Source organism: Oryctolagus cuniculus, chromosome 17 (genome assembly GCF_964237555.1).
Source record: "Oryctolagus cuniculus chromosome 17, mOryCun1.1, whole genome shotgun sequence".
NCBI lineage: Eukaryota > Metazoa > Chordata > Mammalia > Lagomorpha > Leporidae > Oryctolagus > Oryctolagus cuniculus.
In genome coordinates this window covers 18201803-18224737 of record NC_091448.1, presented here as the reverse complement: position 1 = coordinate 18224737, position 22935 = coordinate 18201803, and the positions used below count along the sequence as shown (strand labels likewise).

The 22935-nt window shown below is 55.7% G+C and overlaps 1 protein-coding gene across 1 annotated transcript; it reads left to right on the top strand.

Annotated features, from left to right (window-relative positions):
- Nucleotides 1-435: 435 nt before the first annotated feature.
- Nucleotides 436-7677, top strand: C1QL1 (complement C1q like 1). Its single transcript, XM_008271618.3, has 2 exons — nucleotides 436-1328; nucleotides 6738-7677. The coding sequence occupies exons 1-2, from the start codon at nucleotides 732-734 to the stop codon at nucleotides 6915-6917; spliced, it is 777 nt and encodes a 258-aa protein (XP_008269840.2). The 5' UTR covers nucleotides 436-731; the 3' UTR covers nucleotides 6918-7677.
- The last annotated feature ends 15258 nt before the right edge of the window (nucleotides 7678-22935 follow it).

Sequence of the window (22935 nt, the reverse complement as noted above, 5' to 3'; positions counted from 1 at the left end):
GGTCCCCCCACTCCCCAGAGCTTGGTGTTCCCCGCAGGCCCGGGCGCTACCCACGCTCTTCCAACGCCTGCGCAGCGAGGCCCCTCGCGGCATCCCGCTGGCCCTGCCTTTTCCTCGTGACCGAGCCTCGAGACCTCGCCTCTCCCGGTTCCCCTCGGCGCTCTCGAGCTCTCCCTGTGGCCCGACTCTCCATTCCTTCTTCTGCCCTTCCCTCCCTGTCTCTCCGATTCCAACCCCATCCCTGTTGCCCAGTCTCAGTCTCCCGCGGCCCCTCCGGGCCCCGCCCCCGCCCAGAAGCCCCGCCCACCAAGGCGCCCGCGGCCCAATTAGGCGCAGGCCCCGCCCACAGCCACACCCCTCGCGCTCGCAGAGCCGCGCGGAGCGAGTGGGCGGGGCCACGCGGAGGGGGCGGTGGCCCCGGCGCCAGGAGGCGGGAGGAGCGAGGCGCGAGGCGGGAGGCGGCGGCCGCCGGGCTCAGTCCGGCCGCGCAGCGGGAGGGAGGCGCGAGGCAGGAGGCGGCGGCTGGGCTCCGCAGCGCACCGAGCGCAGCGCGGCGCCCGGGGCCCGGCCCCATGCCTGCAACCCCGCCGGACCGCCCTTGAGCGCGGGCCTCCCGCCCGCGCCCCCCGCCCGCCGGCACCATTGCCCCGACGGCGCGGCCGGGCGGCCCGGCGCTCCCCAGGCTCCGCGCCGGCCGGAAGACGCTGCTGGCGGCCGCCGCGGGCGTGGTGATGCTGCTGGTGCTGGTGGTGCTGATCCCCGTGCTGGTGAGCTCGGGCGGCCCGGACGGCCACTATGAGATGCTGGGCACCTGCCGCATGGTGTGCGACCCGTACCCCGCGCGGGGCCCCGGCGCCGGCGCGCGGCCCGACGGCGGCGACGCCCTGAGCGAGCAGAGCGGCGCGCCCCCGCCCTCCACGCTGGTGCAGGGCCCCCAGGGGAAACCGGGTCGCACGGGCAAGCCGGGACCCCCGGGGCCTCCTGGGGACCCCGGTCCTCCAGGCCCCGTGGGGCCGCCGGGGGAGAAAGGTGAGCCAGGCAAGCCAGGTCCTCCCGGGCTGCCAGGTGCCGGGGGCAGCGGCGCCATCAGCACAGCCACCTACACCACGGTGCCGCGCGTGGCCTTCTACGCTGGCCTCAAGAACCCTCACGAGGGGTACGAGGTGCTCAAGTTTGACGACGTGGTCACCAACCTGGGCAACAACTACGACGCGGCCAGCGGCAAGTTTACGTGCAACATTCCCGGCACCTACTTTTTCACCTACCACGTCCTCATGCGCGGCGGCGACGGCACCAGTATGTGGGCGGACCTGTGCAAGAACGGCCAGGTGGGCCAGGCGGGGCGTGGGGCTGGCAGGGGGCAGGGCGCCCTGGGCACACGGGTGCGGGATCGGAGTCCGGCGAGGGCAGGTGGAGACCTCACGGCGGCCCGGGACGGGCGGAGCCAGCGGGCATCCCCGAGTCTTAGGTTACCGGGCCCTGCTCCGAGGCAGATAGATGGTGCTGGGCGCATCTAGTCAGAGCACTGGGGCGGCCGCGTACCTGGCTGCTGGGGGCCTGGCCCTGGGAGGGGGATTCAGACTGCCACAACGGGGGGGGGGGGGAGGGCAGGGAAGGGCTCTGGGGCCCCGGGTAGAGGGTGGGAGACAGACGCAGCCGCGGCGCCGTGGGGCGCTATGCGTGCAAGGGGAGGGTCGGACTGCAGGAATTGTTTAAGGCACAAAGGCAGAGGGAGACCGGTGTGCAGAGCCTTAGGGACTGTAGGATCTTTCTGACACCTTTGGCAAAATCTGGGAGTGCCAGCCCCCTCCTCCTGTGTCAGAGGGACCCACTGCAAACAGGCAGCCTCAGGGGGAAAGTTTTGCCTCCTGCAACAGGGCAGGAGTGGGAACTCCTCCTCTTGGTCTCCCAACCCATTCTGCCTCTGGAAGGGGGGTGGATCTCCCCCGTTCCCTGTCCCCATTCCAGACACCAGAGCTGGAAGGCATTGAGTGTGTGGGAACGGTGTGCACTGCCCTTGGAACAGTAGCCCTGAGACCAACCTCCACCCAGCTCCTGGGTGCTACCTCCCCTCCAACGGTGTGGGACCATGGAGGGGGTGTGTGGCCAGGCTGAGCATTCTCTTGGAAGAAGATGAGCCCTGGTCAGAACTGCAGCTGGGTTGATAGGGGCTGGAAGGAATCTGCCTCAGACTGGGACCCCAGACCCTCCCATGGCAGCGCTACCCTGCGGCTCTGCTGGCCTGGGGTCTGCAAGGCTTGGGGGTGGGGGAGGAGCAGGCAGGGGAGTTAGCAGAAAGGCCACCACGTGCTCAGAAGTTTGTCCCCTCTCCCCTCTCCCCTGCCCCCTTGACAGTCCTCCCACCCCAGTGGCTGCCTCTCCTCTGCCTTTTCTTCTGTCTCTGTATCTGTCCCTCCCTGGGATTCTGGTCCCTCTCCGTGGGTCTGACCCCCTTCTCGTCTATTCCTTGTCTCTTGCTGTCTCACTTGTGTCTATGCGGCTCCTGTGTCTCTCCTCTTTGTCCTTGGTTCCTGACCAAATGGGAGGCCCCCAGTATCCGGCAAGTGCGCATTCTGCAGACGGCCCCACAATTTCCCTTATCAGTCATCAATAAGGGATGCACCAATGTCACCTTCATCAATGGAAGTTCTTCCCCTCCCGAAGAAAGTTTGGGCTGGCACAAAGCTGAGGTTTCGGGGCACAGGGGCTCACGTGGATATAAAGGCAATAACCAGGCCACCCGTGTGCCCTTAGACCCTGCGCCACCTCAGGAGGGTGCAGTGGGGTCCCAGAAATGAGGGAAGAGGAGGCCTTGATGATGGCGTTTGTTTGGGGTGGGGCTGCTTGCTTCAATCACAGGGAGGTGAAACCACTCCTTTTTTCCCCTCCAGCAGGGATAGGGTGTTGCTGAGCCTGAAGAAGGGGTGCTCAGTGGAGGTAGAATCAAGGATGATAGAAAAAAGGAGGTGGCTGTAACTAGGGGTTCAAGGACCCAGCTCTTTCACGGCTACCCGGATGGCCTCACCCAAAAGAACCCAAGAGGAACAGTCTCTCCCTTTTCCTCCGTGACTTCTCCTTCCAGACTGCCTGGGAGACTCATTCAACGTATGAGCCGTTCCTGGTGGAGCCCTGCTAGGAGCCAGGTTTGGGCTTGGTACCGGGGGCTCCATGCACTTGCTCTTTAGGTCTCCATGGCCCATGCAGGGGGACAGTAGTCACTGTGCGGGTCCACACAAGTGTTTTGTTAAGAAGGGGCTGGGACGCCAACGGGCAGCTCCTGTTCCCGGTGGCTCCACCCTGGCCGACACCGACCTGGCTGGGGGAGACGTTGGTGAGCTTGGGTTCTACAGGCGAGGAGACCTGGCTAGGGAGGAAATAAAAGCTCAGGTGTAGGGACAGGCTGGCGCAGAGGTGGACACGGACATTCACGTGAGCAGAGACGAGCACAGGCGTGACCGTGGGTGGGAACAGGACAGGAGCCGCGCCCGCAGGCCTTCAGAACCAGGCCTGCCACGAGCTCTGTGCCTTTCCTCCTGGCTCCCTGCCTGCAGAGGGGCTTCCAGAATTTCTCGGGGGCAGGCAGAGCCGAATCTGGGCCCTGGCCCTTCCCCAGGTGAGACGGGTTGTGGGGGTGGCCGCCTGCGTGCCGGGTGCGGAGATCCCTTCTCTGTCCTCCGAGGCCCCTCAGCTTGGCACCGAGCCCTGGTCATTAGGACGTGCAGAGCCTGAGGAAAGGGCGCTGGGCTGCCCGGGGCGAGGCGCACTGCCGGCAGCTGCCCCTAAGATCCACAGTTCAGACAGATCAGGCAGGACACAAAACCCCGTAAACTTGGGCCCTGCATGTGTCGGCCATGCAGGGCCTCTGGCCAGGGTGCTGCTTGTCCAGGGAGGGGGGCTTTGGGAAAGGGGGGGGTGTTCCAAGTGGGCTAGGGCTTGGACAACACAGGCTGATCGAGAGGAGAAGCTGGTGGCACATATAAATTGAGGGCTGAAGTATAAAGACCTGAGATCCTTCTCTCACCTGATGGTGGGAAGGGCCCCCTGGCCAACCTGTCTGGCCCCTAATACCTCTCACAGCACAGAGCACAGTGCCTGGCCAGTAGGCTCCTGGTACATGCATAGAGCAAGTGTTCCCTGTGGTCCCGACTGGCTGCGTGGGGAGTCACAGCTGCACAACCAAGATCTCAGCATTGATCTGGGGGCATGGACACATTTCCTGAATACCCCCTATTCCACCCAGTTCCCCTGGTCAGACCACTGCCTCAGTTTCCCCTCCTGACAGCCTTTAAGGAGGTGGTTCCATGGTACCCCTTTATGACAAGGGCAGACCTGCTTCCCTGCTTCCATGGCAACCACAAGTCCCCAGGTTTGCCCTTGGCCCCCAGGAGGAGCTGGCTGCCTCCATTGTTCCCAGTCTTGGGCCAAGAATTGGGAGTCCTGGGTTCCCTTCCTGGATCCCCCACCGTCTAAAGATGGAAGGGCATTAATTCTCCCTGCCTCCATGGATAATTAGGATAATTACAGCAACAATCATGGTGATGAATAAATAATAAATATAAGCATAACAGTTCTGATGGCTGTCACATCACCAGGAGATTCCTGATGACGGATGACTGTTTTCTAATGGGTTTCGCTATTAAGGAGCACACTGTTTTAATGAGTTAAGGCTAAATTAATCCGGGCAATAAAAATAATTGTTATTAGTAGTAATTTATTAGCAAGGATAATGAAATGCATGTGTACTAATAAATACTACCAGGATCGGAGCGCAGGGAACTAGGCAGAAGGTGGCTGCCTGCAGCCAGCTCTTCCCTAGTGGCCCAAAGCCCCGTCAAGAGTGAACTGCTTCTCTCCACCATCAGAAGGCTTTTACGAAGGTGGCAGTGGTGGGGCGAGGGCTTCTCCTTCCTTCCCACATAGAAAAGCTGAGCTGCTCCACGGACAGCATCCTCCCTCGTTCTGTTCCCCAGCCCAGGGGCTTTCCCAGCTGAAGTCCCCAGCAGTGCCCTCCCAGGTTGGGGAAGACGAGGTTGAGGGGAGGAGAGCCTGGACTGGGGGGATTTGGGCTTTAGAGGGAGCACTGCGTGCAAATACGTGGGGTCCTCTCGGCTGCGGCATCGCTGCTGAGTCAGCAGCTTTGGCCCAGCTGCCCTGCGGTTCTGCCTCCAGCCCAGGAGGGAGGAGAGGCCCCTCCCCTCATCTGGCTCGGTCCAGCCCAGATGGTAGTCCTGGGGTGGGGGTGGGGGACTGTCTTCAGGGAGGGTCAGGATAGAGAGGGGCTGTTGCAAAGTCTCTGCGAGAACCCCCTCAAAGCAGCGCCCCCATCCCCGAGCCTTGACCCTGAAGGAGGTGGCTCTTCTGATATCCTGGGGAGCCCGAGACCTCGGCTGTTAGAGAAGAAAGCCTGGAGGAAATTTTTCCATCTCCACAGCACACTCCAATTTCTTATGATGTACTCAGCTCTCGAAAGTGACAGCAGGCTTCAAGCCCAAATGCTGTACTCGACTCGTGGTCCTCCTGTCCCTGCCCATTGCCCATTGAGGTGAAGATGGCAGATCAGCCCGAGGATGGCAGGGGGCTGTAAGGCCCTGATTCCCTTCCCTCCGCCCAGCTCCTCTGCACCACTCTGAGGTGAGACGGGAGGGGCTAGAGATCCTCCTCATCGGGCAGTATAGTAGGCGCAGGGCCATAGTGACCCCTCCCTGGAGGCTGGCACTTGAGTCCCAGTGAAGCCACGGAAGGTGAAAGAAATACCAGGCCTCTCCCGTCCCTGCCCCAGTGTGAGAGACTCTAGTAGACTCCAGGTGAGGAGTCCAAAGACCAGGCCCAGCTGCCAGACCCGTGTGGGGCCAGGGATCCCCCTGTGTCCATCACTGACGGTTGCATGGGTGACTAAAGTATAAGGCATCACCATGATTTTTCCAAACTTTTCATCTATTTGAGAGGCAGAGACGGATTTACACGGAGAGCTCCCATCCGCTGGAGCTGGGTATCCAACCCAGAGTCTCGGATGTGGGTTGTGAGTGTCTGGACTGCTAAATGCCCACCCCTCATTATTCATATTAAAGCAGAGAGGAGGCCAGCGCCGAGGCTCACTAGGTTAATCCTCCACCTGTGGTGCTGGCACCCCGGGTTCTAGTCCCGGTTGGGGCACTGGTTCTGTCTCGGTTGCTCCTCTCCCAGTCCAGCTCTCTGCTGTGGCCTGGGAGTGCAGTGGAGGATGGCCCAGGTGCTTGGGCCCTGCACCCGCATGGGAGACCAGGAGGAAGCACCTGGCTCCTGGCTTCGGATCGGTGCAGCGCACCGGCCGTAGTGGCCGGTGAACCAACAGAAGGAAGACCTTTCTCTCTGTCTCTCTCTCTCTCTCTCACTGTCTAACTCTGCCTGTCAAAAAAAAGAAAAGAAAAAGCAGAGAGGAATGAGGAGAGAAGTGTAGGCTCTCCATTCTGCAGAAGTCCAGGGAATTACTCTTTGCAAGGAAAGACTTCCCGGCTGGGTGTCCTGGGACCTCTGGGGCTCCCGGTGGGCCACACTGTATCACCCAGAGGAATTAGGAGCAAGATTCTACTTGGCTCTGGATTCAGGCCCAGGTTAGACCCGCCCCAGGAACCCGGGGCTCCTCCATGCCCACCTGCCAAGACACAGGGCGCTGCGATGCTGGAGGTCAGCTTTCCGGGCCTTCAGTGTCCCCCTGTGGCCCCCTCACATCCCTACCCCGTACCCCACCACCCCCGCAGGTGCGGGCCAGCGCCATCGCCCAGGATGCAGACCAGAACTACGACTACGCCAGCAACAGCGTGATCCTGCACCTGGACGCGGGCGACGAGGTCTTCATCAAGCTGGACGGCGGCAAGGCGCACGGCGGCAACAGCAACAAGTACAGCACGTTCTCGGGCTTCATCATCTACTCCGACTGAGCGCCCCGCCCCCGCCACGCCACGCCCCCAGGCTACGCCGCCCTCAGAGGGCGCTGACCACCGCCTGGGCCGCAGCTATCTGCCAAGCCGGGTCCAGCGCGCGTGCCCCGGTCCCGGTCCACCCGCCTGCCCGCCTGCGCTGTCTATCTGTACAGATAGGACTGTTCACTGCTCGCCCCCCGCCTGCCAGTGCCACCCCGCCTGGGGAGAGGTCGCGGCAGAGTTGCTTCCTGTGCTCTGATGAGCTGCCCTCCGGCTCCCGGGGGTCGCCACCCGGCAGCACCCCGTCTGACCAAAGCTATAATAAAAACATTTGCACCCGGCGGGGGTTTCAGTCTGTGCCCTGGGGAGGGCACCCTGGATCCTGTCCTCTTCCAAAAGGGGAAGGGGCCTGGGGGGAACTTCCAAGGGAAAGAGGAGGAGCAGGTGCCAGGATGAGAACTGCCCCTGGGGGAGATGGCCCAAAAGGCCCAATGCCCCCCACGGCCGCAGCGGGCAGGATGAGGGCATCTTCCACGGAGAGGTCCCTGCTTTGCATCTGCATCCCAAGACACAGGTGCTCTCAAGTGCAGGAGCTGGGTTCTGGTCCCTGTACTGGCGTGTGTGTGGTCCTGGGCAAGTCGCTCCTCTCAGACTGGATTCTGGGCTGGCGTTCAAAGGAACAGGTTTTGCACGCCATGTGCTTGTCTGGGGGCTTCGCCTCTTGGTCACAGTCTTCTCATCAATAAAGGAGACCTAGTTCATGTGACTGAGGATTAAAGAGGTACTGTGTCTGTGCTCAATAAACAAAGCTTTGCCTGCACGTCCCTTTCAAGCTTTCAGAAGGCTCTCGGGTATGTCCTAGGAGGCTGGATAGGTGGGTCTTAGTCCTCCAGGGAGGTTAAATAGCTTGCCTGTTGTGACATGGTTGCTGAGTTCTGTGACTGCTCTTGAATCCAAGGCACACTGTCTCCTTGTCCTGCCACTGCCTCCCTCGCCTCCTGGAACTGGGGCTAAGGTCTGGTAGCACAGTTAGGGCATTCCTAAGTAGTTATAGCTGATGAATAGATACTGTGTAGAACTTTGTGTTATTCCACCATGTGCATGTCCTTGGGGAGTAGCTTTGCAGACAATGCTTTCATGCCTTTGATGTGGGCGCTGTTACTTTATCCACTGTAGATGGGGAAACAGGCTTGGAGAGGCTAAGTAACTTGCCAGCAGTGCACAGCTAGGAACAGGCACTTGCCATTATTCGAACCAAAGACCACACTCTTAGCCTGTATTATTGTGTCCCATAAAGGCCTGGGATCCCCAAAGCAGAACTGAGGGTGGCAGTGGGACAGCCTGGTCCTGCCCTTCCCCTCCCACCGCAGCCCTGCAGAAGCCTGATGTCTTCACAAGCATGTGCCCTGGGCAGCAGCCACGGGCTGCGCCTCCCGGAGACTCCCAAGGCTCTCCATTGACGGAAGGTCCCATCTGGCCTCCCCTCCCCGGCCTGGCTCAGCTGGAGAGACAGGAAGGAGGGGTAACTCCCTCCTGGCCGGGCCCCATGTATGGACCCTTGTCGTGGCTAGCGGACTTGAATGACTTTCTTTATCCTCCCTTCTCTCCCCTACTTCCCCCCACTGCCAGCTGTGGCCATTTAATAAAATTAGCTTAATGCTTGTTCCTTCCCTGTGGGGTCTGGAGATTGAAATCTGCAGGTCCCCACAAACCCAATAAAACCCCTGGCAGGTCTGGCTGCAACCAGAGGCTCTGAGGGAAGAGTGATTAGATTAGAAGGCAGCCCCCCTCTCCCTTGATCCCCAGTACCACCCACTGCTCCCTGTGATTCCTTAATGGCCACCCTGGACTGGCATTACCCAACCACTACACCTGTGTGTGTATGGGGGTAGGCGTCCCCACCCTTCCCCAGGGCCCACAGGGGCTGATGCAAGACCTGCGTTACAATAAAGCCATGCTAATCATTTCTGTAGGGAGCGCCTCGCTGGCTGACTAGCTGGCTTGCTTTTCTGTCTGGTGACTTGACAATCCTCTTGTCACTTTGAGAGATGGGACTAAAATCTTCATTTTGCAGATGAGGAAATCAGTCTGAAGAACGTTCGTGACTTGCCCGTGGTCATGCAATAAGTTTGTGGCACAGCTGGGGCTGGACTGAAGCCAAGGACTTTTTCTACCTTTCCACTAGGAGTGTCCTGCAGTGCCAGCTGCCAGCTGCTTGTCGCGCAGGCAACATCCCAGCTGCAGGGCAGCCTAGTGGGGCAGTGTCTCCCTGTCACACAGGGACTCCCCAAGGGCAAAGCCTGTATTCCCCCCAGGCTTGGGACACTTGAGGGCAAGGACTGCGTCTCCGCTGTCAGATTGGAAAGCTTCCCGAAGGCAAGACCTGTGACTCCCCTGTCAGACCTCACAGATAAAAAACTGTGTTTCTTCCTCAAATTGTCATCTCTTTGAGAGTGGGGGATGTCTGTTCCGACGCCAGGGATTTGAGGATTCTTAGCAGCAAAGGGCTCCCATGAATGGGTCTGAGGGTCTCCCCAGGGATGGTCTCCCCCTTAACCTGGGGGTTCCCTGAAGGAGGACCCTGTTTCCTCCAGCTGGGGGCTCTCGGAGCAGAGGCTGAGTCTCCGTTCTTGGACTGGAGGCTCCCTGAAAACAAGGAGTTTGAAAGCTGTGTCTCCCCCTCCTCTTCAGTCGGGGACTTCTCTGGCACAGGAACATTCTAGGGGACAGGGCTGGGCGGATGGCAAAAGTGAGGCATGCTGGGAAGACTCTGGATGAAGGAAGCCTGGTGTCTCCCCCTTTAAGACAAGTGTAATTAACAAACAATGTCCAGGCCGGCGCCGCGGCTCACTAGGCTAATCCTCCGCCTAGCGGCGCCGGCACACCGGGTTCTAGTCCCGGTCGGGGCGCCGGATTCTGTCCCGGTTGCCCCTCTTCCAGGCCAGCTCTCTGCTGTGGCCAGGGAGTGCAGTGGAGGATGGCCCAGGTGCTTGGGCCCTGCACCCCATGGGAGACCAGGAAAAGCACCTGGCTCCTGGCTCCTGCCATCGGATCAGCGCGGTGCGCTGGCCGCAGCGCGCCGGCCGCGGCGGTCATTGGAGGGTGAACCAACGGCAAAGGAAGACCTTTCTCTCTGTCTCTCTCTCTCACTGTCCACTCTGCCTGTCAAAAAAAAAAAAAAAAAAAACAAAAAAAACAAACAATGTCCACACCAGGAGGGGTGTGAGGACAGAGGTGCCCCTGGCGCTCACCCACACCCAGAATGGCAAAGCCATCCTGTGCCCCGGCAGCGGCCAGCCCTGGGGCTGGTGCTGCCCTGGTTTCTGGGGTTTTGGGGACCAGAAGGGGCAGCGGCACCCACCGCTGGGGGCTGCCCTAATTGGATGACTTTGCAGGAAGGCCAGGCAGGTGTGTTCGGTTTTCCGCTTCAGCTTGCCACAAACACATCTGCCACGGGCAGGTCTCGGGGTTAATTGCCTCCCGTCTCACTCCTGGTAACCGATATTTCATTTACTGCTCAGAAGGGGAGCTGTCCAGAGAATCAATCCTGGACAAGTGTCCAGGAGACAGGGGACCTGGGGGAGGAGGGGGCACAGGGGCTGTTTCCCGGCGGAGTTCCAGGCACCAGAGGAGCAGGCAGAAGCAAAGCCCCAAGGAGAGAAGCCAATCGCTCAAGGCTGCTCTGGGCCTCATCCGAGTTCTGTTGACCCTGACAATAGCTCCAGGACCCCCAAAGTCTGGGAGAAAAATCCCAGGAGGTCCCGGGGCTTCCTTCCACCAGTCAGCCATGTTGTGTCCCATGTCCTGGTTCCTTCTGCCTGAATTTACCTGGGTGCCCCTAGATGAAATGGCACAGGTTAGATGCTGTTAATAAGGTTACTTTCACAAGCTGTGAAGGTATATTTGAAAGCAGAATTGGAGGTGTGAGCTCCTCGCTCCCTGCCAGCTAACCTTAAGTCCTACAAATGAGGTGATAATAATGTGGATGTGAAGTCTACACGTGCTGGGAACTGGAAGGGGGCTGAAGGGTAACTGAGAGGTGGCAGCTGGGGTGGAGCAGAAAGGGGCACGAGGCCTCACCCCCCACATACCCTGTGCAGTCCACTCGCTACACATTTGCCCACATTGAGATTCAAAGCCATGTAATAGGCAAGTCCCATTACACAGCTGGCAAAACTAAGGCCCAGAGAGGAATGGTTGGTCCAGGGCAGAACTAGAACCAGAGAGAGCAGGTCATGGAGACAAGAAGAACTGGGTTCAAGTCCTCACCAAGCTCAGTGTTTCAGGGAGATACATCACCTCTCGAGCCTCAGTTTTGCTATGTGTAAAATGGGAATGGGTCATAAAATGGCTACCTGCAGGATGCTGTGAGGTGGGAGACGGTAAGTTCTCTTGTGAGTTATGAAATAAAATGCACATGTGTCGTTGTTGCAACCCGAGGCTCCCGAGCCCGGTGACTCCAGGTTCTTCCGACGGCAGGTCAATGCCTGGGATGGAGATGGTGCTCGCTCGCCAAGGGAGCCGAAGACAGGCGCGTTCTCCGACCCCGGCAGCCCCTAAGTGAGGGGCCCTACGGGCAGACTCGGCCTCTGGCACAGGATGTGGAGCTGAGTCCTGAGAGGGGCGCTCCCCGAGCCCCCTGCTCTCCCACTTGGATTTCCTCATCCTTCTGCTCTGGGGCCTCCAGTGTAGGATGAGGGCCCCGGGACGCCCCCCAGGTGCTGGCCATCGGCTGCTGTCTCGATTTGCTCTGCTCATTTCAGCAAATGTTGCTGACATCTCCTGTGGGCAAGGCTCCAGCTTGGTGTGGAGCCTCCAGAGATGGATGGAAAGCCATCCAGAGATGGCCACCAGGGTCACACAGCTACACCGGGGACACGACAGCACTGGGAGTCACACAGCTACACCCGGGACACAACGGCACTGGGGGTCACTCAGATACACCCGGGACACGACAGCGCTGGGGGTCACTCAGATACACCCAGGACACGACAGCACTGGGGTCACACAGATACACCCGGGACACGACAGCACTGGGGGTCACTCAGATACACCCGGGACACGACAGCACTGGGGTCACACAGATACACCCGGGACACGACAGCACTGGGGGTCACACAGCTACACCCGGGACACGACAGCACTGGGGGTCACACAGATACACCCGGGACACGACAGCACTGGGGGTCACACAGATACACCCGGGACACGACAGCACTGGGGGTCACACAGATACACCCGGGACACGACAGCACTGGGGGTCACACAGATACACCGGGACACGACAGCACTGGGGGTCACACAGCTATACCGGGACACGACAGCACTGGGGGTCACACAGATACACCCAGGACACGACAGTGCTGGAGTGCAGAGAGGGTTTCAGAGACCACCCACAGGGCTCGCTGCTGAGGGAGCTGGACTAGGTGTGTAAGGCCACCACAAAACACACCGAACGCCGGAGTTGAGGGAAAGGTTTATTGTTGGGTCAGGGAAGCCTGTCAGCCCGGGGCGGAGGGGGGGGGTGAGAGTAAGAGAGAGGAATCAGGAGGGAGAGAGCACGAGTGCTGGAAGCAGGTCTGGGGGTGAGGGGCAGGGAAGTAGGAGCACTGTATCCCATCAGGGTTGGGGTGGAGCTGACACCTGTGGTTGGGCCATCTGGTCACCCAGCTTCCAGCAATGGTGGGGAAAGGGGAGCTAGAGCCAAGGAGGTATCTGGGGCGTAGATTGCACCACAGATAAGATGGCACCATTTTACTAACATTCCCACCCCCTCCCCCTTTTTGTTGTTAAATTTATTTATTGAAAGTCAGAGTTATACAGAGAAGGAGAGGCAGAGAGAGATCTTCCATCCACTGGTTCACTCCCCACTTGGCAGCCACAGCTGGAGCTGCATTGATCTGAAGCCAGGAGCTTCCTCTGGCCCTCCCTGGTGGGTACAGGGGCCTATTTACTTGGGCCATCTTCTACTGCTGTCCCAGGCCACAGCAGAGAGCTGGAGTGGAAGTGGAGCAGCCAGCCAAGACTAGAACTGGCACCCATATGGGATGACGGCACTGCAGGCGGTGGCTTTACCCGCTATGCCACAACGCCGGCCCTCCCTTTTGTTTTTTATAAAGCAAATGTTATATGGGGTTATATCAGCCTCCAAAATCCAGGAGGGGTGGAGGGACAATGATCTGTCTTTAAAGCTACTTCCTGCTAACATGAGGTGACGAATTACTCTCTGCTGGCAAGGGGCGATGTCTCTCCCCTCCTGGGTGGGAGCTAAGTATATCCCTGTAGCAGCATTTGGTTGACTGCCTGGTTGGTGAAGGCTTTGGTTTGTTCCATTATCACCTCCTGTAAACACTTAAACAGACAAGGTAGTATAAAGGCCAGGGTGAGAACAGCAGCCAATAGGAGTGGCATTAACCAAGTAAAGAGAGGATTTTATAGAGGAGAGGAAACATCTCTACAATTCTGCCTGCAACGTTGTTGACCCTACTTGGCCGTCCCCTCAATAGCAGTAGTTACTTTGGAAGCTGGGCCGAGTGAAGGGCTTTTCAGCTTAGAGCCAACAAGATCTGTGGCTCTGACCTGGGTGCCCTTCAACTCCAGGGCAGTTCCATTTGCAGTGATCCAACTCTTGGCTGGCAGAGCGGCCAGGGCTCTTCATAAGCTGCCTTCTGCTGAAGCCCAGGCCTTCCACATCAAAAGCCACTGCAGTGGACTGGCCTGTTGGGTCTCCCTGATGGCAGATCACTGTACAAAGCAGCCATTAACTGGCCTGCCACCTATCTTTACATTGCTTCTGATACCCAGCCTTCTTTTCCTCCTGGTTTTTGTTAAAGCAGAGAAGAGGAAAATAAAACCAGTTTGAAAAAAGCCAGTTCCCAGGGTTTCCTACCCCTGCAAAGCAGAGCAGAGGAAACCTTCAAGTGGATGCAAGCCAAGGGGGTGCTCAGCCCCATCGCTAATCTTTGTGGCCTAAGCCAGAGTCTACAGTCACAGGCATGTTCTGATAGTGGTTTTTCAGTGAGGTAGACAATGCCCATGAGGAAAGCTATGTCCTCACTTGAAAACTTTCCCATTTTTTGGTCTGAAAGGCAGGTTTTGCCTGTTTACTGTGCCCATGGCAAAGTAAATCTAGCCATGAAATCATAATTTAAGCTCTCGTTTTGGCTACACTATTAATATGGGAAAATGTTAGCCATCCCTTTTATAAGATCCAAAGATCAAACTGTACATCCTGGAGAGTCCTTCAGTGTAGAGTCAGTTTCGCATCTTGAAGAGAATAGAGGAGTGAGGGAACAGGTCAGGCTTCCCAGATCGCTTACTGACAATAACAATATCAAATGAAAACTTAGCAAGCAATTTCAACCATTAAACAACAACTTACAGAACCATTTACCAGAAGGTTCAATGCCTTCTATAAATTTTAAGACAAGAATACACATATTTGGAAACATCTCTTAAATATATAACATGATGTAACTTGTTTGACCAGCTAACTCAAGTACAAGCATGTCAACAACTTAAGCAGTTTTAGTTTCTTTTTACCAATAAATTTAAAACATCTGATACAGAGATTCAGGTCACACTAACCAAAATGTATCAAAATGTATCTTTGATTAACTTAGGAGCTTAAATCTATGAGCAATTTTTAATCTATAAACCAATTAAAACAGAGTGCTTAATAAGCTTTTTCCATATAGACATACAATATGTGCACATGTGTAACATAACACACAAGATAGACAATAAAGCCATTTCAGTAATAGAGTCTTTTTTCTTTTTTTTTTTTTTTTTTGACAGGCAGAGTGGACAGTGAGAGAGAGAGACAGAGAGAAAGGTCTTCCTTTTGCTGTTAGTTCACCCTCCAATGGCCGCCGCGGCCGGCACACTGCGCTGATCCGAAGGCAGGAGCCAGGTACTTATCCTGGTCTCCCATGGGGTGCAGGGCCCAAGCACTTGGGCCATCCTCCACTGCACTCCCTGGCCACAGCAGAGAGCTGGCCTGGAAGAGGGGCAACTGGGACAGAATCTGGCGCCCCGACCAGGACTAGAACCTGATGTGCCGGTGCCGCAAGGCGGAGGATTAGCCTAGTGAGCCGCGGCACCAGCGGAAGACCTTTCTCTCTGTCTCTCTCTCTCTCACTGTCCACTCTGCCTGTCAAAAAAAAAAAAAAAAAAAAAAAAAAGCTAGTGTATGAAATCATATCCCATAACTTAGAACAGTTTTAACAGAGTTAGAAGTAGGGAAGAGAAAATAGCTTAATGGAGCTGGCTAGAAAATGGACAGAGTCACCAAGCAAACAAAACTATTAAAAGGAGATGCTGCGGGGGCCAGCACTGTGGCTCAGCGGGTTAATGCCCTGGCCTGAAGCGCTGGCATGCCATATGGTCGCCGGTTCTAGTACCGGCTGCTCCTCTTCCCATCCAGCTCTCTGCTATGGCCTGGGAAAGCAGTAGAAGATGGCCCAAGTCCTTGGGCCCCTGCACCCACGTAGGAGACCCAGAAGAAGCTCCTGGCTCCTGGCTTCCAATTGGCACAGCTCCAGTCATTGCAGACATCTTGGGAGTGAACCAACGGATGGAGGACCTCTCTCTCTCTGTCTCTACCTCTCTCTGTAACTCTTCCTGTCAAATAAATAACATAAATCTTTAAAAAAAAAAAAAGGAGATGCTGCGGCTTAAACAGATTTTTAAGACTATTTCAAAACTATCTACTAACATACATACATTGCAAAACCTCTTTGCTTTAACAGAGGGTCAGATTCTAGTTCTATGTCAAATAGACTAATAGCTTTTGCTTTCCTTCTGCTGATTTCCACTTTGAAATCACCCTTTAGAATTCTCCAAATTAAGACAACATTTTCTAAATAAGATAACACATTGAATTTTAACCTTAGCTACTTTCAAGCAGTGTTGAACTATTTTTAAAAAAGATTATTTATTATTTTGGAGGTAGGGTTACAGACAGTGAGAGGGAGAGACAGAGAGAAAGGTCTTCTATCCATTGGTTCACTCCCCAGTGGCCGCAATGGCCGGAGTTGTGCTGATCCAAAGCCAGGAACCAGGTGCTTCTTCCCGGTCTTTCATGCGGGTGCAGCGGCCCAAGCACTTGGGCCATCTTCCACTGCTTTCCCAGGCCACAGCAGAGAACTAGATTGGAAGAGGAGCAGCCGGGACTAGAAATGGTGCCCATGTGAGATGCCAGTGCTGCAGGCTGAGGATTAACCCACTGTGTCATGGTGCCAGCCATGAACTATTTTTATATGGATAATTTACGAAGACATGTTAGCAAACTCAAGTAGTTTTTACATAGAATACAAGGTGCTGAGAGTACCAAAGTTTATATTTAGACACATTTATCTCATTTGCCTTTACCCAATTTACATTTAGCAATAACACCTGGATGACTGAAGATGCTGATATTGTACCATACTTCTATCTGAATTAAGGTCAAAATCACATTTATATGTAATTCTACTCCTTTTATAAACCTCTAGCTATAAACCAGTGACATTAAACCAGAGATTGTAAAATCTACCTTAGGGGCTATAACAAGTACTGATTATCCGTTGCTGTTTCATTGAGCACTCATTACCCATTGCTATATCATCAGAAACCTGCTAAAACAAATTGCAAAATAAGTTTGGCAAGTTACAAAGCAATATTTTTTTTTTTTTTTTTTTTTTTTTTTTGGACAGGCAGAGTGGACAGTGAGAGAGAGAGACAGAGAGAAAGGTCTTCCTTTTGCCGTTGGTTCACCCTCCAATGGCCGCCGCGGCCGGCGCGCTGCAGCCGGCGCACTGATCCGATGGCGGGAGCCAGGAGCCAGGTGCTTTTCCTGGTCTCCCATGGGGTGCAGGGCCCAAGCACTTGGGCCATCCTCCACTGCCTTCCTGGGCCACAGCAGAGAGCTGGCCTGGAAGAGGGGCAACCGGGACAGAATCCGGCGCCCCGACCGGGACTAGAACCCGGTGTGCCGGCGCCGCAAGGCGGAGGATTAGCCTAGTGAGCCGCGGCGCCGGCCACAAAGCAATATTCTTAAAGGCAGTGATCTTCCTAGATTCAAAAGAAAGAAATTCCTTTAAACCCAATGTCTGGTTATAGCTGAACCAAGTTCTCATGCATGAGATTGCTGTTTACCAAGGACATCTTTTAGAGTCTAATTAAATTTGAGTCTACTTTTCTTTTTACCCAAAGAACACCTTAGGCCAATGATACCCTGGTCAGCAGTCAGCTACTTGGGACAGCCTCTGAAACCAAATGTTCAGGCAGCTGCCAGACAGGTCTCAAAGGTGACTGTGGGCTAGAGGCCGATGTGCCACGGACAAGAAGTCTACTGGAGATTGTTCACCATTGTGTTAGGTTTAATGGGAGAGGGTATCCACCGAGCAGATGGGCACCCCTCCAGAGATTCCCAAGGAGGAGAATCTGATAGGTAACAGAGTAAGGGACAAATAGGGAAAAGGAGATATGTCTGGAAATAGTAGTTAACCCGGTGAGCCAGCTGGTTTGATGGGCCAGGCTAGGAAATGCTCACTAATTGGACCAGGAATCAAGTTTGTAGGAACTGAGACCTGGTGAGTCAGCTTGACATTCAGTTACAAGGCCTGTCCTGTCTGGCTTGCTCATGAGAAAACAAAAGAGGCATCAAAAGGGTGGGATACCTAATTTAAAGATTTATTTATTTGAAAGTCAGAGTTACACAGAGAGAGAAGGAGAGACATAGTGAGAGAGAGGTCTTCCATCCACTGGTTCACTCCCCGAGTAGCCCCAACAGCCAGAGCTGTGCCAATCCGAAGCCAGGAGCCAGGAGCTTCTTCTAGGTCTCCCATGTGGGTGCAGGGGCCCAAGGACTTGGGCCATCTTCCACTGCTTTCCCAGGCCATAGCAGAGAGCTGGATCAGAAGTGGAGCAGCCAGGACACGAACTAGAGCCCATATGGGATACTGGCACTGCAGGCGAGCCCCGGGACACCTAATTTGTTTTGCAGTAAACTGGGAGCTCAGAAGGGTGGACTCCCTTGCTATTCTTATGGTAAAATTGGGACAGGATGGGGAGGGGCAAAGACTAGTGGGAGGATGAAGGCAGAGTGGGGGGTGGGTGAAGGCATGGCGACAGGGCCCATTCCCACGTTAGAGAGGATCATAGGTAAGGCAAGGGGAGTAGACTTTGGACAAGAGCTGGTTCTGAGATAGAGCTGGAATTCCTGGGACGAGCTGGAGCAGTGAACATAGAAGAAAGGGGTCTTGGCTTTTTAGTGAGAACTTTGGAAGTTAAGAGAACTTGAGCAGAGAAGGTTTAGAGCTGAGATAGGAGAAAGCTTAGACATAGAAGATTTTCTTCCACTTTCCCAAATGCTCACAGAAGTAATAAAGATCTTGAATAGTGTCAGGGTCAAACGTAGACTGGTTGTCCAGGTAGATGACCAAAGGGAGGGTTAGTTAGACAGAACACAGGACAGAGAAGCTCCCGTGGTGATCCACAGTGTCGGCTTGGTAGATATCGGGTGTCCTGGAGATCATGGCCGTCCTACAGGAGGATACGGGAACAGAGGACGGAGGCTGTCACCCACACGGTCACTGGAGCCCAGGGCTTACTGGTAGAAGGGAAACAGGGGGTTGAGTGGTCACCCACACCCTCTGGTGCCCGGACACAGAGTCCGTAAAGGCAGGAGGCCGGAGGAGTTGTGGTGTCTGTACCAGGACTTCGGTGCGAAGTCGAGTAGGACCACAACCTGTAGAGGGTCACACTGGGAGGATCCTCTGCCCATCCTGTCTTACCTCAGGAATTTGAAAGGCTGGTGTGTGAATGGAGATCATGGAAGGAGGTCTGGGGGTGTGTTTTGTGGCTGGCATAAATCCAGGATCCCAAAGCTGTTCAGGTCCCTGGGAGGAGAGCGAGGTCAACGGGAGAGCCTGGATCTGAGTCACAGCACCAATGTAAGGCCACCACAAAACACATCAAACATGGGAGTAAGGAAAAGGTTTATTGTCAGGTGGGGGAAGCCCAATGGACTTTGGGGGGAGAGAGCGAGAGCGAGAGCGAGAGCGAGAGCAAGAGAGTGAGGATTCAGGAGGGAGGGAGCATGTGTGCTGGCAGCAGGTCCTGTTATACCTTTGGGAGGGGCAGGAAGTAGGAGCACCGAATCCCATTAGGGTAGGGGTGGAGCTGACACCTGTGGCTGGGCCATCTGGTCACCCGGCTTCCAGCAATGGCAGGGGGTTGGGAGGAGGGTGTCTGGGGCATAGATCATGGCACAGATAAGACAGCACCATTTTACTAACACAGTGGGGCCTACAGCTTTTAGCTCATAATTGTAGTTTTATGACGAGCATATTTCCCTCCAAAATCTGAGCCCCCATGCCCAGAGTTGTTGCTGAAACTGCCCTGTGGGGGTGGGGGTGAGGGTGGACCCGGGCAGTGAGCGTTTCCTCGCCTCTCCTCCAGGGCTTGGGGACTACTGGACTACAGGCACAAGGCCTGCGCTCACGTCTGCCTCACAGCTGGCTGTAACAGCAGCTTATGTACCCGGGCTGGTCCGAGTCCCGCAGGTATTCACTCACTTCAGCCTCACTCTGACCCCACGAGGCAGTTAGGATCATCACCTCCATTTCTTGGATGAGGAAACCGTGGCAGAGAGGTTGCTAATTTGCCCAAGGTCACACTGCTCGCCCTTTCCTGCACAGCCCTTGAGAGCGCAGGCAGGGGAAGGGTTGAGTCTCACTCCTTCCCAGTCAGAACGCCCTTTCCCACGCTGCCTGCGGCCCAAGCCACTTTCTGGAAGAAGGACAGATTTGAGGGCCCCTTTGCTCCTTGTGGGAGGAGCCCCAGCCTGGACTAGGAAAACTGCCTAGGCCAAGAGAGCTCCGGAGTCCCCTGCCTGACCAGAGCTGGAGGTGGATCTGCTAGGCTCTTAGCTACTTTCGCTGCCCGCAGAACCTCTGCTCATTATTTAAAGCCTGTGTTCACGGGGCCATTGCCGTGGCTCACTTGGTTAATCCTCCACCTGTGGCACTGGCATCCCTTATGGGCACTGGTTCTAGTCCCAGTTGCTCCTCTTCCAGTCCAGCTCTCTGCTGTGGCCCGGAAGGGCACTGGAGGAAGGCCCAAGTGCTTGGGCCTCTGCACCCGCATGGGAGACCAGGAGGAAGCACCTGGCTCCTGGCTTTGGATCGGCGCAGCGCACCGGCCGTAGTGGCCATTTGTGGGGTGAACCAAAGGAAGGAAGACCTTTCTCTCTGTCTCTCCCTCTCACTGTCTGTAACTCTGCCTGTCAAATAAAAATTTCTTAAAAATTAAAAAAAAAAAAAAAGCCTGGGTCCATTGCCTGCTCTTCACAAAGGCTCTCTGGACTCCCCCGGCAGTCATCTGCTTGTCTCTCTGTCCAGCCCCAGCCCATCTTCCAAGTAGAACAATGTCTCATATTGTCTCTGCCACCTAATAATGACTCCACACTAGGAGCAGCCATTGCAGACATCGCTCGCTCCTGAAGCCTCCACCTTCTCCTCCTGCCATGGATGCTATGATGTGCTGCCCCGGGCCAAAGGATCCATGCCCCCAGCTGCCAGGGGAGCTGCCAGTAGGTGGCTCTCAGCCGCCAGCCCCCTTTGGGGACTGAGCTGCCTCGCTCACCATCCTGCTCCCTTCTCAGGGCAGCCTGCCCCCACCACTGACAAGCACGGGGGTCAAAGGCTCGGGCCCCTGGCCCTGCTCGAGACAATCTGGAGGGTCTGCCCAGCTTCGGAGCTCCCAGCTCGACCTCTCCCTCTGCCCCATTCCACTTCCTTCCTTTCCCTTCCACAGGTGCCCATCCCAAGACCAAGCACTCCCCAGTAAATCCTCCCGCTCGCTGCTCTCTGCCCCAGTCTGCCCACAGTACCCTGTCTTCTTTACCCACTGAGCCTCTCAGCCAGTACTTATAGAGAACTTACTATGCATCAGGCCCAGTGGCAAGGGCAGGAGGCGGAATGAGAAGCTAATTGTCCAGTGGGTGATCACGGCTACTATCTCACAGAGGAGACTCCGTCACCCGAGCACCACGAGCGTGCACACCTTCCTGCACCTGTGCCCCTCCTCGCCCCCTTGTTTCCTGCTCTGCATCCGTGCCTCCACCACCATAACCAGCCTGTCCTTGTTTGCCAGGGACTGTCTGGCACTCCACAAAACCCCTCGGTCCCACGTGGGCAAACCGGGACCGTTGATCGTCTTACCTCCCGCCTTTCGATCACTGACATCACACCTCTCGATTACTCTCAGCTGCTCACCCCACACCAGCTCCTGGTCATCACCCACCCCTCAACCCTTGACCCCACCTCCCCTCCAGCTCCCACCTATTTCTCTGCTCCCCTGCCAGCCAGATGCCTTAAAAGAGTTGCTGGCTCCTCACTTCCCACCCTGGCCTGGCTGCTGCTCTGGGCCCGCTCCTAACAAGCCCACTCATGGACCTCTGTGTTGATGAACCATGTGGCCTCTTTTCAGTCTTTCTCATGCTTTACTTCTGTGCTGGGCCAGACCCTGAGGTTTCACCGGGGTCCTGGACTGGATTCAAGGACACTGTACATTGGGCCATTTCTGAAGCAGCTAACGCCACACCTCAGTGCAAGGGATGTGCAGTGAAAGGGTGCCTGCGGGGGACAGATGTGCTTCTGCCCGCCCAGTTCCAGCATCTAGAGTTGGTGGCCTTGGCAATCACATGTAGTGAGATGCTCACACAGGCGCACACAACCTTTCATACCCATAGCCACATCAGTCCAGAAACACCTTCTGCCTTCACACAAGGGAAAAAAAATCTGCAACCAGCCCTCTGGTCTGAGTTCTAGGCCTTAAAATTCTTGTCTTGTTCCAGACAATCTCTCCCTTTCAGCATCTATAGAACAGGGCCCAGGAGTTTCCCATTTGTGTCCACTAAAGCAGGCCAGACCTGACCACCTGACCAAGGCCTCTCAGCGTCCTCTCAGTTGACTCTCTCCCCTGCGAAATTCTCTTCCCTAGGCCTCTGAGATCCAAGGAACAGCTGCCCCTTCGCCAGCGCTCCCTCCTCCTTCAGATCCCAGCTAGCATGCTACTCCCCTAAGCCATGCCCCTGTGTGCTCTCAAAATCGCCCGCGTCTCACACCACTGTTAGTGCCAAGTTGTCTCATTCCTCCTGTAAAATGCAAGCACTGACCACCCCATCCACGGAGCCCTCACAGCTCATATCAGTAAACAGGGGTCTTCGGAAAGCCCATGGAGAAATAGAATTAAAAGATAATGCAGGGGTGGGGGTTGGGGACAGCGTTGTAACATAGTGGGTAAAGCATCCCTTATGGGTGCCAGTTCAAGTCCCAGCTGCTCCACTTCCAGTCCAGCTCTCTGCTATGGCTCGGGGAAGCCATGGAAGATGGCCCAAGTAAATAGGCCCCTGCACCCACGTGAGAGACCCAGAGGAGACTCCTGGCTCCTGGCTTCGGATTGGTGCAGCTCCAGCAGTTGTGGCCAATTGGGGAGTGAACCAGCAGATGGAGGACCTCTCTTTCTCTCTCCCTTCCTCCCTCCCTCTCTCTCTCTCTCTGCCTCTCCTTCTCTCTGACTTTCAAATAAATAAATAAATAAATAAATAAATCTTTTAAAGAAAAGATAATGCAAAATCTCATCAACTCTCTGGAGCCCCCTCCTATTTACTGAATGAATGAATTCGAGAACATCTGTTACCATTTCATTGAATGACGTCAAGATGCTCTCCCTACATGATGTCCAACCTTCTTATAAATATCATTTTATTTTATAGCTTTAGAAACTGGGGCTCTCTTTTAAAAAATGGGGAGGGAGTCGGTGCTGTGGCGATGGGGAAAGCCAGCACCTGCAGTGCCAGCATCCCATATAGGCGCAGATTTAAGTCCCAGCTGCTCCACTTCCGATTCAGCTCCCTGCTATGGCCTGGGAAAGCAGTGGAAGATGGCCCAGGTCCTTGGGCCTCTGCACCTGCGTGGGAGACCTGGAAGAAGCTCCAGGCCCAGTTCCTGCCATTGTAGCCATTTGGGGAGTGAACCAGCAAATGGAA

What these genes read in the sequence shown, in the direction of transcription:
- C1QL1 (XM_008271618.3), top strand. Translation starts at nt 732, where the DNA reads ATGCTGCTGGTGCTGGTGGTGCTGATCCCCGTGCTGGTGAGCTCGGGC. An exon ending in ACCTGTGCAAGAACGGCCAG is followed by an intron (nt 1,329 to 6,737) that starts GTGGGCCAGGCG and finishes CCACCCCCGCAG; the next exon opens with GTGCGGGCCAGCGCCATCGC.